The sequence below is a fragment of the Gavia stellata genome, chromosome 8 (assembly GCF_030936135.1).
Source record: "Gavia stellata isolate bGavSte3 chromosome 8, bGavSte3.hap2, whole genome shotgun sequence".
Classification (NCBI taxonomy): Eukaryota; Metazoa; Chordata; class Aves; order Gaviiformes; family Gaviidae; genus Gavia; species Gavia stellata.
In genome coordinates this window covers 13,120,719-13,137,958 of record NC_082601.1, presented here as the reverse complement: position 1 = coordinate 13,137,958, position 17,240 = coordinate 13,120,719, and the positions used below count along the sequence as shown (strand labels likewise).

Here is a 17,240-nt window from a genome sequence, read left to right as displayed (position 1 = left end):
GTTTACAGGGAGCGCTCCAGTCAGGCTTCCTGCCAGCTCCATCATAACCCCAAATGACAGAAGTGTCTCCCAGTAGAGGAGATAGGGATGTGAGTGGAAAGTGGTGAAGTATTCTTGCGATGCACGCTGTCTTTGTTGTTATTTAGACTTCTTGCTTAGTTAGGTCAACTTGGATCTTTCAGTTTATCATTCTTTTTAACAAGCTGCCATATGTCTTCACTTCTCCTGCAAAGGAGCATTTTGGAGCCCTGGTTTGGTTTTGTGGGAAGGGGGAGCGTGAGGAAACATGCCTGTGAGAGCGGAAGGAAGCTGTGCCATCGTGCCACTTAAGGTTTGATCTTATTACCACGTAGACAGCTGCTGGTTAGGTCCTTTGTGGTATTGCAGATAAGTTGATGTTTTGGATTATTTTCCACAGAGATAAAGCTGGATGATTTGTAGGACTGCCTGCAGGCAAAGCAGGGGTCTCTTCAGCAGTAGCACAGCAGGGACTTGGCAAGGGTTTGAACTGGCAGCCAAGGATGACTGCTTGGGGGCACATTACTGACCTCATCCTCAAACCAGTATTTCCTGAGCCTGGTGCCTTGTCTGGAGTGTCTTGGCCTGGGGGGAAGAGTGGTGATTTCGGGGGTGGTTTCTGGCTTTTTAGGTTTTGATTTTTTTGTTGATTTTCCCCCCCCCTTTTTTTCTTTTTTTTTTCTGTAGTCTTTATAACAAACTCTTACACTGCCTTTTCAAGTGGTATAATCAAATTGCAAGAACTGGAGTCCTAATTACCCTCTCCCATGTGAGAGTTGAGGAGCTCATCTTCAGAGAGAGGCTGCTGGCTGAGATCCAAAAGAGACAGATCTCAGCAGACACTGCATCTGTGTTGATATTTACTCTTATTAAGGATAACGGTCATTACCAGGTGATATCAGAGCAGGTTGCTCTTTGCAGGTTATTTTTGACTGGCTGGAAGCGAAAGCAGAAGGAAAAGCAGAACAGGTCTATCTCTGCCATTTCTGTACATCTTCTTTTCTGCTTTTTTCAAGGAATCATTAGTATAGCATCTGAGTTGGTGGGTCTGGCATGTGCAGAAATCTGCACTGATGCATGAAAAAATCACTGATATTATTTAGACAGTTCCTATTCTGGGAATTTGCTCCTCTTCCATCCCTTGCATCAATGCAGATAGTTTGCATAAACAGACTAAACTCCCAATGCAGCGGTGCAGAGAATCTGGCCACTAAATGGTAAGAGACATACTGGAGCAAACTGCTGCTTTCTTTCCTGTGATAATGGATGTGCATTCAAGCAGCTATGTGAATCTCTACAAATGGAGCAATACTGAAAGCAGGGCAGGCTTAGATCCTGTTTCCTTCCAATTAAACAACTGTTGTTATCTTTCTTTTTTTAATAGAAACTCATGCAAACAGAAAATGAATTGGTAGGAGACGGAGTGGTAGGAGTTGCTAGCTGCTTGCTCGCAGGTACATCTCAGTAGTAATGTTTTGTAACCTTTTTCAACTGTAAACCTTGCACAACTTTTCTAAGATGAGTATTCGGATCTCTAAATGACGCACAAGGAAAACTTACACTTTTTTTCCCCACATGGTTTGAAGTTGCACCAAACTGGTGGCAGAACTGGCAATAGAATTGTCTTGATACCTATTTTGGTCCCCTACTGATGCCAGAACAGTTGTCTGCACATCTTGGGGTTTGACAGACCCTGTTGCTGGAGGTAGGTTTCGGCATTACGCTTGTTCACCTCAACCACCTAACATTTGTCTTGGTAAGGCTGAGATGGCCAGAAATATATGTGTATCCTGGAAACATTTGGGAGTGTCTAGAAGAGCATTTACAAATGTTGACTGTGGTGTGGGCTGATTTTAGTTAGCTGTCTGGCAGTCAGCTCCAGCAGGGCCACAAGGGATTCTCCATGCCTCTAGATCTGTCTGAGGTAAGATGGGAGGATGATCTGAAACTGGTGCCTCCTCCTGAGATTCCCTCACCTTGAGTCACTTAGGTTTAGCCCATAGGACTGTGGGTGAGAGAAGACAGGATGTTTCTGGCCCGTAGGTTTGATGTTGCTGCAGACTTTCTGTACAAACTCCACGTGACCAACCAGTTTTTTGGCAAAACTCCAAATCTAGCCTATTTGTTTCATAATCGAGTTTTGTTACAAGGAGAGGTGTTCATTTTATTCAATGAACAGGTGACATGTTTTAGCTCCACCTTCCACTGCAGTCTGGGGAAAACAAAGATGCAGCAGACAACGGGAAAATAACTGTCTTCTCAGCTTAGATCTCCAGCCTCCTAGAGAAGCAGAGAAAGCGTTTACATGTTACAATGGCCAGCTTTGGCTATGATCTGAAAATGCAGAACTGACATGAGTTCAGTAAGACTCTTCAGATAAACACGCTTCTATACAATTGGGTTTACAGGCACTCCTTCCTGTTGAGGTAGTTGCATGCTTTGTTAGCTCCTTAAAATCTCATTTCCATCTTCAGCATAATACTCTGATTTTGATGCACCCATAGCACCCCTCTCCTCATTTCCATCTACAATAAGCGTTTGGGAAGTTTCCACAAAGGCACATTCTGATCTGCAGCACACTGCGAACTTACTGTTTGTTGTTCCTCACATTTGCAGAAAGGCAGCTGGAGAACATTGGGAGAATTAGCACCAGTGCTGGCAGCAGCACTTAATTTGGTGGGGCTCTTGCAACCCTTGCATCTCAGTGTCTCTAATATGTCTCTAATCAGTTTAAACTTGATGGGTTTTCAGTGTTTTCATTTTCTAAATTGATTTATCTGTGTGAAAGGTACAAGTTGTCCTCTGCTGGGAACAAGTTTCCAAGCTTTTTAATCTTGCTGTTTGTCAATGCAAAGAATAGTCTTGTCAATGTGAATCATCCTCTTTTCTTTGTAGTTGTGCTGTTTCGCTCATCTCCCCAGGTCTTTGACTGACTTCATTTCAGCTTGAAGTATCCTTATAGCTTCACTTCTACATCATTTAGGACAGCAGTTAGGCCACAAAGACCCTTTACCTGCCCACCTAAGTGAATGTATATGCAGTTTTCTCCCATGACCCTTCTGTCTTTTTCAACTCAGCCTAGTCTGGTGCTGGGAGCGATTCACTCTCAGTTTGAAAACCACCTCCAGCAGCTCAGTCTGCTGTTATATGCCTCCTTCTTCAGGAGCTGTGGCAGATGGTCCTTACCTCCACTTGCCAGGTGTGGCTCCAGGACACATCCCTCATACGTAGAGTGAATGGGGTTGCTGGGCATGGGGCTTCAAAATTTGAATGGGTTTTTGTTTTCTGCAGGACCTTTATAAGGCTAGCCACTGGTGATCCTGGGTTTGGAGATAACTCAAAACCAAAGAGAAACATGGTATCTTCAGCCACATATAAGAGCTGACCTGCTCTTTCTCTTTGAGTCTTTTCACAAACAGTGCTCTTTGACCATTGCCCTAACAGTAGCACCGTCTTCTTGAAAACTTGACTTCCTAAATTTTGTGTTAATCCCATGGACAGAAGGTCTGCTGAGGTACTTGGACATGCTAGAATGGTCTCTTTTTCCTCTGGTTAGGGTCTGGCTTTGGAATGTGGTTTTAACACAACTCAGTGTCCTGACCAAGCAAATGGAGAAATTAAATAGGCTAATGCAGCTTTCCACAATGCCTGTCCCACAAACTTAGCTGAACAGCTTCCAAATTACTGTTAGTTGCCACTGATTGCTGATGAGGAAGCACAGTGATGAGTTTTCAGAACTGAATGCATTTGATTTCCTTTCTTGTAACCATTTTTCTTCCAATATGTGTTTTTTGCAGTGATACTGAAAGCCGAAAATTATGCAAGAAGATGAAAGTAGATCCTAATTCAAAGGAGAAAGGAGTGGAATTACTCCATTATAAGTGAGTGTTGGGCTGGGATTTGTAGTTCCTAATTGTTGATGCCCCTGTTAGGACCATTCGTTCTCCTTGCAGCTCCATACTGCTGCAGCATGATAACTTATTTTTTATCCTTTGACATGTGAAGTTGATTGCTGCTTCTTCAGTTTGCAAGCACGTTTTGTGACAGAAGTTGAGATAAATTTATTTTGCTTTTGAATAGAGTACACTAAAAGCATGAGTGGGCCTGGGAGAGATGCCCAGTGGATTAAAACTACCCAATGCACAGGGCTGATGCCTGAGATTTGAGCTCTCTTACTTTCTGTGTCATGTGCCCACTGGCATGTGCCTTGGGCAAGTTGCTTCACCTCTCTGTGCTTGCTTTTCTGACTTGAGACAGTACTTCGTAAAGTAAGTGGAGAAAGGCAAGTGTTGTGAGACAGCAAGAGATTTTCTTCCTGGAAATAATAGGAGTGGGAGTACTGATAAGTGTAAGAGACACCAAGCAGCTGCATCTCCATCTCCAAAGATCATGCCCTAGTAAATACTGTTGTTAAAGTGTCAGGGAGGAAATTATTTACTAGAAACCTGTTTGCTTTACACTCTGTTTTGCGCCCTCGATTTTTCTTACTCTTTTTTTCCCCTGCTTAAATTACTGTACTGTAAATTCTACTTAATTCTGTGGCTTCAGCAGGATAATGTTATTCTGGTTAGTGAAAAGTGAGGGAGAGGAGCTGTATAATTTCCAGCAATGTTACTGTAAGTTAACACTATTCCCCACTCCTTGTTCAACAGGGACGGTGCATTTCATACTGAATATAACAGAGCGGTCACACTGAAGGTAAATTTAAAGATTTGATTATTATTCTTTTGGTTTTGCTAGATATGGGGGAGATATTTGTGGATTAAAACCAGATGTTGTTACTTTTTTATGCTGAAGGCATGAAAGGGAGAGGGTTAATCTTCATAAACAGACCTAAAGGTTTTGGTGTGTGTACGTGTCTGCCAACCACAGATCCATGAAAATTGTGTATTATTAAAAAGATTGAGCCCATGTTGAACTGTAATGTAAATTGTGAGTTAACTTGCAGGCTAGTAACAAATAGGGATTTTCTTGTTTTGATTACAAGGTGCTGTTAATGGCAGTATAACTAAAAGTATTAGCTGATACTGCATTTTGATAAGGAGCTCTCTGAGGTTTTTAGGTCCTGTTTTTATAAACTTTAGAGAGCTGAGTGGCCTTATCGTTTATCGGATTGTGGAACCACAGTTCCTATGGATGTGCCCTGAGTGCAGCAGGGAGAAAATGACCTTCCTTCTCCTGCAAACCTTGACACAAAGCAACAGAAGGCAACATTCTGTGAGGGTAATGGAAGGAAGAAGACATGAAATGTGAAACGAATGTGTAGATCTTGATGACTGTGGAAATGGTGGACTAAAAGCACAGTAAGCAGGCCGAAAGTGTGCAGCCTTCCTCTGTGAGGCCCTAGTGAGCACTGGGAGTAGCCTCACGTGAGGCTGCATCCCTGCAATGACTTGGCTTCCAGAAATTACTTCTGTCCAGCTCTGATGCCTAGTTCCCATTTCTCTTCCTCCTCCAGCAAATCCGGGCTCTGCACCATCGTTGGTCTTCTGGAGGCTTGATGACATCACCCCAGGCTGACGTCATTACATTCACTTCCCCTTTCTGACTTGTTCAGGGGTTTGGCCTGGGATGGAGGAAAGCCTGTGAGAGACGCTACATGAACCTGAGTCTGTCAGAGTGGTTGTTCTTGAGCACACTCGCTCTGGACCTTCCTTTTACAGCCAGAGTTGTTGTGGGGTAGCTGATGGGGGGACTGTCTTGGAAGCGCGCCCTGGCTTGAATCATCCATTCAGCCTGCGCTTGGGGTCGTTGTGCAGGATTCGCCTGAGGTGGGGAGAGTAGGACTGTGGATCTTCCCATCTCCTGCAGTAGGAATTTTGCCTGGCACTAGGAAAGGCAATGTTAGATACCCAGCCTACTCAGGAAGTGCCTGAGGCTCCTTCTGTACTTAGTGAGGAAATGCACCTGGTGAATTTTGTTTTTCTTCTTGGAGGGTGGTGGGATGAGGGAGACTTGTTTAGTTGCCTAAATTTGGGTGGTTTGAACACTGCATGAAATGTCTTTCCTGGTTGCAGCACTTTATGGAGGGCAGAAATTAGTGCTGTGACTCCTCCTTACAGATCGGATCAACTGGAAAGCACCTGCAGAGCCCCAGGGAGTGTTGGGCTGAGAGGCAATCATAGCACAACAGGAACCATACCATTTATTCCTTCAGTGGCTGTTCTGTGATGAGCATTTCCCCCTTCTCTCTTGCCCTGCCTGCTGGGGAGAAGGAAGCAGCATCTGTGGACGGGGATGTGCGACTCCAGTGTGGGTGGAAGAAGGGTTTTGAAGGTCCCCCTCTCTAGAAGCTCTAGTCTTTCTTAGTTTAACTGCCCCTGTGAAATCAGCTGCTAATGATTTTACAGGTTGGGCAGTGGTCAAATAGCTGAGTGTTTACTTGTTCTGTTGCTCACAGCTGCCTGAATATTTTCTGTGTTTCTCCCTCTATACCACTTCTCCCTGTTTTCTTCTGTTGAGGCAATGACCTCTCTTTCTCTCTCTCAGCTGTGGTTGTCAGGAATCTCTCAGTACGTTACAAACAGCAAGCACCAGAGCAACACAATTACATAGGGTATCATACCCATTTTACGGACAGGTGGACATACTGAAGAACGGGGAGATTAAAGGATTTGTTTCACATCATTCAGCAAGCTTGTGGCAATAAAACTGAGATCTTCTTTCCAGGCATCCAGTAGACATATTAATATATGTATGACATTTTGGAGAATGATGGACATAGCTCTGAAGAACTGTAAAAGGATTCTTCTGAAGTAATTGGCAATTTCATAGACATGGCTGATCCAGCTGATAGTCTACTCAGGTTTTTAAGAAAAGCTTTTCATTTCTTAAAGTAACTAAATCCTTATGTAATTAGCAGAGATGCCCTTGTGGGTTTACTGTTACAAAAATGAGGAATAAAGGATAGCTCAGTGTTCACAGTGGGGGCAAGTTAGCAGTCAGAACCTTCTCCTGCTGAGACCTGTGTTAGGATCTGAGCTGTTTGGGGTATCTGGTAAAGGGAGGTGGACTGCAAGATAACAAAGGTCAGTGATGCAAAATTATTAGGAATAGTTTAAAAAAAAAAAAAATTTCAACTCTTTGCAGAAGGGTTTAGGTTCTCACAATACCAAGTGGCTTGTCAATGTGAAAGTAGGAACTTGCAGGGTCATGAACATGAGAGGGAAGGAAAGGACACAGCTCCAACTATGCTGGAATAATGCAGGCTATCGTAAGGGGTTTTGATTGACCAGTCAGGACAGTGGTTGGCTTGAAAATATTGGCCCTATGCTTAACAGTATTTAAAAGTCAAATGATTAGGAAAGGAACGGAGAATGGAAGAGGAAATGTTATTCCACCACCTGAGTCCATTGGGTTCCTACATCTTGTGTCTTGTATGTGATTCTGGTTGCCTCATCAAGTGAAAGGTGTAGAAGTACAGCAGAAGGGCAGTAAGGATGATCAGAGGCACAGATGGCTTGAATATATATGCGAAGATTCTTGGGCTTGGAAAAAAGGACAACTGAAGGAGATCACGGTAGATATTTGTGTAACTGTAAATAGCTTGAAAAAGGGAATGATTACCTATTTTTATTTTTTTCTCCAAACTTGGGTGCAAACAGTGGCATTTTGGGACAGCTGATTTGAAACAAATTACTGTAATGTTTAAAAAAATGTTGTGGAACTTCTAGCTACATGTTGTGAACGCCAAGAATTTAGGAGTCTTAAAACCAGTTTTAGATAGTCATAAAGGATAGATCCATTGAGAGTTAGCAAGCACAGAGGTCCAAATACAACAGCTGGTGCAGGGTCCATAAAAATTACTTTTTGCCAGAAATTGAGAGCGTATACCAGTGCATGCTATACAATAATGGTACTAGTATAGTTTTTCCCCAAGTATCTGTAGTCAGCTGCTCTTGGAGACCTAAGCTTAGATCAGTCTTTGATCTTAACTGGTATGTCTGTTCATGTTGCTTTAGCCACACCATGTCCTAATCCTCGATAGTGCCATAAGGCCAGTATCTGGGCTGTATTTATTCCATGATGAAGCTTTTGTGGAGGATAAAGTACAGGGAGAGTTTTACTCTCCTAAAATGGAGAAAACTCATTAAAGTACAAATCAGCTCAGTACTAGCAAAGGGAGTAGACTAACCCAATAAATTGGTCCTGCTCTGAGCTCTGAATCCTTTTCAAGTTTGTGGTTGTAAGGAGAGTGTGTGTGTGTGTGTGAAATCAAGGGAAGTCTTTTTATTAGCGTCCCTACTGCATTATACTTCAAAGTAGTGAAAAGTACAGAGATGTGTTTCTGTGTATATTTTTTTTGTTGTTTTTTTCAGGTTAAAACCTAGGTCCATCTATGATAGCCAACTATTGTGTTGCTAAAACTTGCTTGCTTTTAGCAGCATAGACTGGATGAAGCAATGTCCTGTATTCTGCTGAACTGATGTTTAAGGTTAAAAGCTGTTGCAGGGGTTCGGGCAGCAGGTTACAGCCCAGCATGGCTCTGTCGGTGCCACGGGGTAGAAGCGGGTCCTGACCACGTCATGGCAGGACAGGAGTGTAGCTGATTCTTCAGCGTAGGTGTTGCTGTAGCTCGGACCTGGCTCTGGTCTCTAACCCAGCAGCTTGGGGACCACTGCTTTTCTGTGATTAGAAAGTGCTGTGGTTTGACTCGGGGGGTTCTTTCCTATTTAAAGGCACACAGGAAGTTCTCTTCACTGCGTGGAGTAATGAGTGCAAGGCAACGTACTGCCTGCTCCTGCCAGAAGACATTACACATCTAATTTTTTCTTTCTTGTCTGAAAGGGAGAGGCTGGGTGAATTAAACCTCTTTAATCCCCCATCCTCTAACCACATATGTTTCTACATGGGTGAACTTGGCACTCAGGAATTCTTGAACCTAGCAGGGTCAATCGCACTCATTAGCAGTTTAAAATGTTGACCCCTCTCTCCTCCCCTCCAGTGTATAGTTGAGGTCTGTGCAGACTGAGAGGGAGCAGAATTTGGTGTAGCTTTCCTAAATGTAGAATATCAACCCTGTTTTGTCCTCTTTTCTTCTTTCCCCATATATTATTAACTCTTCCTAGGACATCATTTAGGATGTTAATACCTCTAATTTTAGAGCTTTTTACAACTGTAACTGCATTATAAATTACTTTATTTCTTTTCCTAGCTAGCTCCTTTCTCTGTTAATGCCATATTAAAATGAATTTCTTCTTGAAGTGTTTGTGGTCCCAACACTACTATCTCACCCCTTAGGTCTTCTTACTATGTACCATAAGTGCTTTGCTTGCTGTTTGGTGACTAATATATGCTGTCTCTTGTGATACGACAAATCTCTTCAATATTAGCTGTGCAAGTAGATAGAAACATAAACACAATAAATTGATCCTGCAGTAAGCTCTGAATCCTCCCAAGCCTTGCAGTACCAACTGAGATGCAGTAAAATGAGCTGAACTCCAGTATCTGTTCATAAGCTGTTGGGATGTTCTACCAGAGCAGCCCTACCAAAGGCAGAGATGGCAAAAGTATCTCTGAGACTGTTTCAGTGGCATGTGTCACCAGGTGTGCTGCTAACCTACTTGAGAAGGTGGAGTACAAACCTGAGCTTTTAGATGGATACTCGTGGTGTATGTTAGTATATATTTACCTCTGCTCTTCAGTCGTGAGCTGCTTTGGCAAAATATCCCATGGGCTGAAAAAGGCTTTAATGAAGCTTTTCTGTGCTTCAACTCCAAGTAAGTTCACTTGGTGCTCCTGCGGCATCATCTATTCACTCTTACAATGAAGGAATCTCCTCAGGGACCTCACTATGTTACTGGTGTGGCAGAGATCCTGTCTGGGAGTGGACACGTACCTACAAGCAATGCCACAGAGAAAGAAGTGGGGTCAATCTGAATGGTGAATGAACACAGAAGACAAAGTATTATGTTTCCTAGAGCACAGACATATGAGGATGACAGTGATCAAGACTGTGCTTCCATGTACAGCTGGAAGTGGGGGGCAATGCGTGGGGGGCAGTGCGACTGCTGGAATCCATGGAGAGCATCTCATTGACTTCAGAGGGCTGGAGTTTCCTTCAGGCTCAGGCTGAATTCAGAACCAGCAGAGAATATTTCCTTAGGATAAAGAGAATATCTGTTGTCTGCTGAAATGGATTGTTGGTTACATGTCTGTGTGCTGGTCTACTTCCACACTGTTTTCCCCAGTTTTATAGTGGAAGTGGGAACTGGTAAGTTGGGATATCAGTTTTGCAGAAGGTACACACCCATGTATCACTTGGTTCTGCAATAGGAGATTTGTGTTCATCTGCATTAGAGCAGATGAGTATATAAGCAGAAAAGCAAAGGCACTAATTGGATGGGGTTTGCGTGACAGCATGGATTTGAGATTGGATGTCTCATTGTTTCCATTCATTTTGCTTTAAAAGTTTTTTTTCCCCTGTTTATTACAGTCTATAGTGGCCTTTCTTAAGGATCCAGAAGGTGCTCCACTGTGGGAGGAGGATCCCGAAGCCAAAGATGTTGTGCATGTTGACAGTGAAAAGGTACATTAGCTGGATAGATGTTCTATATGTTTTATAAATACATGGGATGAAGGGAGTGTGTATGTTTGTGTTAACTCTTAATGAAGCACCATTATTTCCTTTCTTTGGAAGGGAAGTTTAAAGCACCCAAACTGTTTTAAGTGACTTGACAAAGTTTGTGGATTGTGATAACTATAGAATAAAGTCTCCCACTTCCTGCCTTCCTCTCCTCTACATGTGGTCATGATATTACTCGGCCAGCTACACGGCAAGTATCAAAGCGTTGTGGATGGTGTGGCAGTAGAGACCTCTCAGAAAAGTGTAGCAGTTTGCAAGATGCAGTCACTGCAGGATCCAAGTAGGAGGTAAAACGCTGCTCTTACAACTGCAGATTGTCATTAAACCTTGGGTTCCCTCATGTGCCTGAGGTCATCTTGGGAAGTCTGGAGCAGGAAGGAACAGGATCCAGATCTTGAGTGATTTAACCTTGTACAGAGACTGTCCTCTCAGAGTTAAGTGGGAAAGCAGCAATGAAACTACCTTAAAAAGCCAGTGCCACCACAGAGCTACCCATTATTTTCTCTCTAATATAATCAGCTGGTCTTTTGTATTAGTTTTCAACTCTATAGATTTTTAAAACTTTAATTGATTGGACTCTAGCTGGTATTTTGTAAAGGGCCTTTTCAATTTTCTAGCTTTCATTTTTAATATTAGAAAGTTATTTTGACATTCAGTCTTTGTAGGAAGATTAATTTTTAATGTTCACCCTCTGTACTTTATTATAAGCTTTCCAAGGGTTGCACTCAATTTGAAAACTTCATCTGGTTTCTCTATCAAGCTGGTACTGAAAAACCTATTCTCATGGCTTCTCATAGCTCTGACAAGGTTTCATAGTGTGGAAACTGAACTTGGTTTGTTTATTACAGAGTCTGACTTTTTGAATTAGAGTATGGCTTTTTGGATGGGTCAGGGAGGAAAAAGTTTCCAGTCAGAGATTCTGCAGTGAGAATAAACCAAGCCATGCAACTTCCACATGTCAACAGTGAAGATTCTGGTCTAGGATATTTCAAGTTAAAATTGAGCAAGGAGAAGAAACTGAAGTTTTGTGTGTTAGGAAAAATGACCCCTCTTCCCTCAGATAAATGAGCCTATATTCTATGAATACATAGATTAACAGTTTTTATTTTCTTTGGTTCATTCACTAGGAATTGAGAAGGCTTCTGAAGAAGGAAGACAAACCCCTTCTGATGATGTTCTATGCTCCATGTAAGTAACCCAGCACGTCCTGTCACCTCTTTCTCCCTTCTCCACTGAGACATGTCCAAGTCTAAGTAGAAGCCTCACCTGTGCTTCACAATACCATCTTGTCCCATCTTTATCATTCAACTCCTTGTGTTGTTCTGCCTGTTTATCCTCAGTTTTCCCCTAGTTGTCCATCACTTGTAGTCTTGTCTCTTGCTCATTGTTCTTTTAAGCAGCTGCTTTCTGTAATTTCTTTACCCTTTGTCCTGTCTAGATTTGTGTTGTACAAGACAGAAACACTGTATGCTGAGTGCATGAGTGTTAATACATTTGTCTGAGAGTGCCTAGCCCTCTGGCCTGTACAGAGCTGTAAGTGCAAATGGGTATTGCAGACACTTTTTACTTTTGCAGTTTGGGCCATAGCCTAAAACAAGCTGGTTCAACACAAGTGAAAGATCTCTGGAGAAGACAGTGGAGTTAAAAAAAAAAAAAAAAAAACAAAACAACTTATTTGTTCTTCCTAACTGCAGGCAGATGGAACAGTGCAGTGGTCAGGAGCAGGGAATACCTTTCCTACTCCATCCAGGAGGCCCCTTGGGTGTTCCTACCCACATTTGCGGGAGTAACTTGAATACAAGTGGGATTTCATGGATGGGGACAGGAAGGAAAGAGAAGAGCATGTTGCAGTCGTTGCATTTCTTTTGTGACCTTGACCTTGTATTGCTGCTCTCATTGCATTGGCTGCTTGTTCCTTAATTTTGCAGATTTACAACTGCTTTTTTGTGTTTCCTGGTGGCTGGTGTGTGAGAGGCTTTCCAACTCTTCAAAACAAGATAGTGTTGCACTGGAGTTGTTGCTCAGCTGGAAAGCGGGAGAACCATGAGAAAGTAATGAACATATGACCTAAGCTTGAAAAGCCTCCCAGCGCTGCCCTGATAGGGAAATTGATGTTAGGCATCACTAGCAATTTGCTGGCTGATTCCTCTTTAAAACTGTGTCCCATGGCAGCATTATCTGGTGTTTCTCAGTGTATTTTCTCTTGTAATTACTGCCTGAAACTCCATTCTACCTTTTTAGTCTCATCTGAGTACTGCCAAGATGACCAGAATTGCCCAAGACTTAGTTTGATGCATCACTAAGAGAATGTTTTTTCCTTTCTTTAAATTAGCTGCAGCTGTGTGCCTTCAGACTCTGCAGCAGGATGGTCCTGCATGGCCTGGCATGGTGCGTGGTCGCTCCCAGTTGCTGCTGCTGCCTCAGCATCAGCGGGAGACGATACGCCTGCTCTGCCTGTAAATTGCCCCTTCGGGGAGAGTTCAGCTGCAGTGCTTTCACAGTTTACCTGTATCATGAATAATTGTTTTCCACAACTGAGTCTCTTCCTGAAATGTGCCTTATCTAACCCTTCGTTCTCTTTGAACCATTCCCCCAGAAACCCTCCTCCTTCCAGTTTCTCTTCTTTTGAAGTGGCAAAACACCTGCTAGTCTTCAGTGCTGTAATACTTTTGCTGCTTTCTAAACTGCTGTGAAGGAAGCCTACGTATAAGTTTTGGGGTTTTTTTCCTCCCCTCTGATTTTGCAATTCTTAACTCCCTCATCTTTTATTTAACACACGAGACCTTCTGACTTGGTTCTTGTCCAATTTTTATTTTCTTACTCCTGTTACTGGAGACAGAATACATCCAGCAGTTGCATTAAAATACTGGCTTTGTGCAGCTGAAGTTACTGGTTACATACAGGTGTTACCTTTCATAACTGAGGGCAGCAAATCAAGGCTGGCCACTAAAGGAAATTCTGCTTTTTTTACTTGTAAGGGGTGAGTCAGGGAGGTCTTTGGCACAAGAGGACATCAGAGGCCTTGTCTGGGAAGCTATGGGGAAGACAGCTGCATGATTTCTCTGCTTTGTTGGAAGCAGGGGCTTTAGATTCATTGTGGCAGATTCATAGGAAATGGGCTCTTTCATTACGTATCAGTGCAGAGGGAGATGAAAGCGACTGCAAACTTAAATGTAGTTTCTTTAATATTTCAGGAATGCTTGGTCTGGGTGAAACGACTCAGAGCAAAGGCATGCTTTCCTTAGAAGATATTATCTGTCATTTGGAGACCATTCACTGTACTTTCGGACCTATATTATAAAGTCAGACAGCACTGAATATGAAAAATTAGGTATACTTACAGGCATTCAGAAACAGAAGAAAATTAGTTTTTCAAGGTTACCCTTTTATTCCTGAATAAATTGACAGCATCCTGAACAGTATAACCCAGAAATGCATGGGCAGGAGAGGTTGTACTGAAGTGGGTTTGGGAGCAGCAAGTTTGAGGCAGCAGCAGAGCTGGGAACAGAAGGACTATAGGGGTGATGGTAGGGTGGAGGAGGCTGGTACATGCCTGTGCTCCAGAGGGGAGTCCAGGGAGCAGTAAGAGGTTGAAGAGGGGAAGAGAGAGAGATTGATAGCTGGGGGAGTCTGGGGCCTGAGGCAGCTGAAGAGAGAAGAAACAGAGGATCTGGAAAATGGTGTTAACAGCTCATATCTTGATGTCTGTCCAGTGGTTTGGATGAAGCTCCAAGACCTCAGTGGGCCTTAAATGAGTGGTCTGTGCCCACCAAGAAATGGTCATTTTGACCAGCACTAATTTAATAACCTCGATGGCAATTTGAGCAGAGAGATCAAAGGTGGAAAGACCGCAGAAAAAAGAGCTCTCTTTCATCAGATTAAAGGACGTTCTTCCCAGGCATGCTGATGTGATCCTAAACCAGTGGCTGTAAAATGTGTTCCTCCTTTCTGGAAGATATTTTCAAAACTCTTGTCTCTTCACTAGAATAAAAATGTTGACTACTGTCCCATGGTGGACCCAAGAGTTTCCACAAAATGTGTCTGAAGTGCTTGGCTGCAGCTTCCTTCCTTTCATGCTGTCTGCCCTTCAGCCCCTTCCCATGTGCATGCACGTATTTTACTTGGCAGGGGTGAAACCTGCTGCTTAGAAGGTGATTTAGCGCTAATCTGCTTAGCACTCCAGAGCATCATCAGACAGCTCTTAGCATGCTCCAGCTATACAATGGTAGTCTTCCTCACTTGCCATTTGTCTTTTCCTCAGCACGTAGTTATTGTATCTTACAATGGCTGTCGTTTCTTCTGAGTTATGTCTTCTCAATTAACAGCACACTGTTTAACTTTTGATGTCTCTTTAATGTGTTTAGGAACTGTGTCTCAAATGAATTTTAAAGACTTGTTAAGCTGGGATGAATCTGAAGTTCCTCCCCCCCTCCCTTAAAGACCAGAAACCCACAAAGCTTTTTCTTTGAGTTCACAAGCATGACATCTTCCATTGACTTTTGAAATGTGAGTTTCATCTTAAGTTCCCCTCTGGGCTCAGCTCAGAGCCTGAGGAATATAAGATGGTGTTACTCTTTCCAAAACTGGGATGAGAAATGAATATGAAAATGAGTAGCATGAAAAACATGCAAAAATATCTGCATGTAATAAGAAGTAACATCCTTAGAAACTAATAATCTAATAATTATTGAGTGAAACAGATAAAGAATTTTGTTTTAAATTTTTTTTGTATATAAAAAACGTAGTTTCATATGCTTTGGAACATAGATCCTGTAGAACAGTCTGAATAGAGTTGTTGGCATATTACTTACACAATTTTTTTTTATCAGGGTGTGGTGTTTGTAAGAGAATGATGCCATCTTATCAGCAGGCAGCCACAGAACTGAAGGGTAAATATGTAAGTGAAAAGATAAGATTTATATAAAATTTTAAAAATCCTTTTAACACTTTTTTGAGTATTTAAAACTAGAAATACTTGTCGAAGTGGGGAATTTTTAAGCAAGTCAAAACAAAACAAATGAATGACTCTGTTCCAGGTCCCTTCAGGATTCTCTGTCTTGGTTTTATTATTTTTAAACTTTGGAGAATGAGTTGTTAACCCTCACCTGCCTTTTAGATCCAGTGTAGTTCTTGCCGTGGAAAACCGGGCTCTGACCCTATGTAGTTTTATGTTTAGGTTTTATGTTTTATGTTTAGCTTCTAATTTGTGAGTTTGTAGTCCTGTTGAGCTCATGTTGGTAAAAATAAAGAAACGTTTGCCATAAAGAGTTTTATCAGCTTTTTGGCCTGATGTTTCATAGCGGCATCAGGGATGGATGCCCTTATAGTAATAATTAATCCACTTTTTTAGTGGAGAATCACAGTGTCATGGGAGGGGGATTTCCCTGTGTTAGCTACTCGTCGTCCTCCTAGCCACTAAGCATTAATAAAAACTTACAGTTTTCCTATAGCTCTGTCAACAAAGTTAGCATTCATACCGGATTGAAATGAAAGTAAGTTTTGACTGTAACAAAATCCATCAACAGCAGTCACAATAATTTAGTTACCTGTTTGTACAAAAATAAGGCATATTGATCTCTCTAAGTCAAGAGCAATTCTCCAGGTTTTATAGTGTGCTGAATGTATAATTTATATGATACCAATAATACATGAGTGACAAAGAAATAGGATTGTTGTTTCATGGCTTTAGCTGGATTTGGTCTGATCCTACCTGTTGGATCATTCACTGCTGAGTTTACAGGTTTTCTCAGAAGAGGTGGCATGTGATGAGGAACAGATGAAGCACTGCAGTTCATCGCTGGGGCAGCTCTGGCCATTGCTGCTCATAAGCACCAAGTACTGTCAGATTCCCCCACGTTCTCCCAAACAGTTGTTTTTCAGAAGTGTTTTCTCTAAATCCTTGTTTGCTTAGGGCTGAAATAAGTGGGAGTTGTTCAGATTAATGTAGCACAAGGTACAACCTTTGAAGATATTTTCAAGAGCATTTTCATCTAGGCAGGCAGCACTCTAATGCCATCTCCCCTCAGTGGAGCGTGCACTGCGGTCTTTGGGAGGTCACTCTTGTCTTGCTCAGCGGGTACATTGTGAAGCATGGGGTGGGCAGGAATTAGGAATGTAAAGAATCACCTACAGAGGTAGTGCCAGAGAGATGGCATGCTGTGGAGTGCTGTGTTCTCCTGCAATTATCCCTTCCTTGTCCATGTGCAGCTTGTTTTATTAAATTCAGATCAGAGAATTTAAACTCCAGATCTATTCTAGTTTGACTGGAAATGGTTTCTGTAGATATGGGCTAATCCTGCACAACTGAGTGACAAGGCTGTGGTGCAGAACTGAGGCTGGCAGTGCCTGTTCTTGATGCAGCTCAGGTCAGGGGTGCTTTTTGCCCTGGACTGTTTTTAGTAGCATTAGTTCAAAGGAAAGTCCAGTTATGCCACTGCCACCCATGTTGTTCACAAAAATCTGTCTGCTCATCTAAATTTGGTATAATTCGCTTCCTGAGTGGGATGTGTACACAGTTTGCCATTTCTAAAGTTAACTGTGCTGTACCCATCATAATTTATCCATGGGGTACCTTAGAGCTATGTTGACCTACAGATCAGGCTTTGCTGGAAAGTTTTTATGATTGGTTTGGATGAGC

At 42.4% G+C, this 17,240-nt stretch overlaps 1 protein-coding gene across 1 annotated transcript in view; it reads left to right on the top strand.

Moving 5' to 3' along the window:
* The window catches only part of PDIA5 (protein disulfide isomerase family A member 5), a 101,874-nt gene that overhangs the window by 25,209 nt on the left and 59,425 nt on the right, over positions 1-17,240 (top strand). Inside the window, exons 4-8 of the mRNA XM_059820514.1 lie at positions 3,816-3,899; positions 4,671-4,716; positions 10,454-10,546; positions 11,731-11,791; positions 15,433-15,500. Of these exons, the coding sequence (XP_059676497.1) occupies positions 3,816-3,899; positions 4,671-4,716; positions 10,454-10,546; positions 11,731-11,791; positions 15,433-15,500 (352 nt within the window). The remainder of the gene's footprint in view (positions 1-3,815; positions 3,900-4,670; positions 4,717-10,453; positions 10,547-11,730; positions 11,792-15,432; positions 15,501-17,240) is intronic.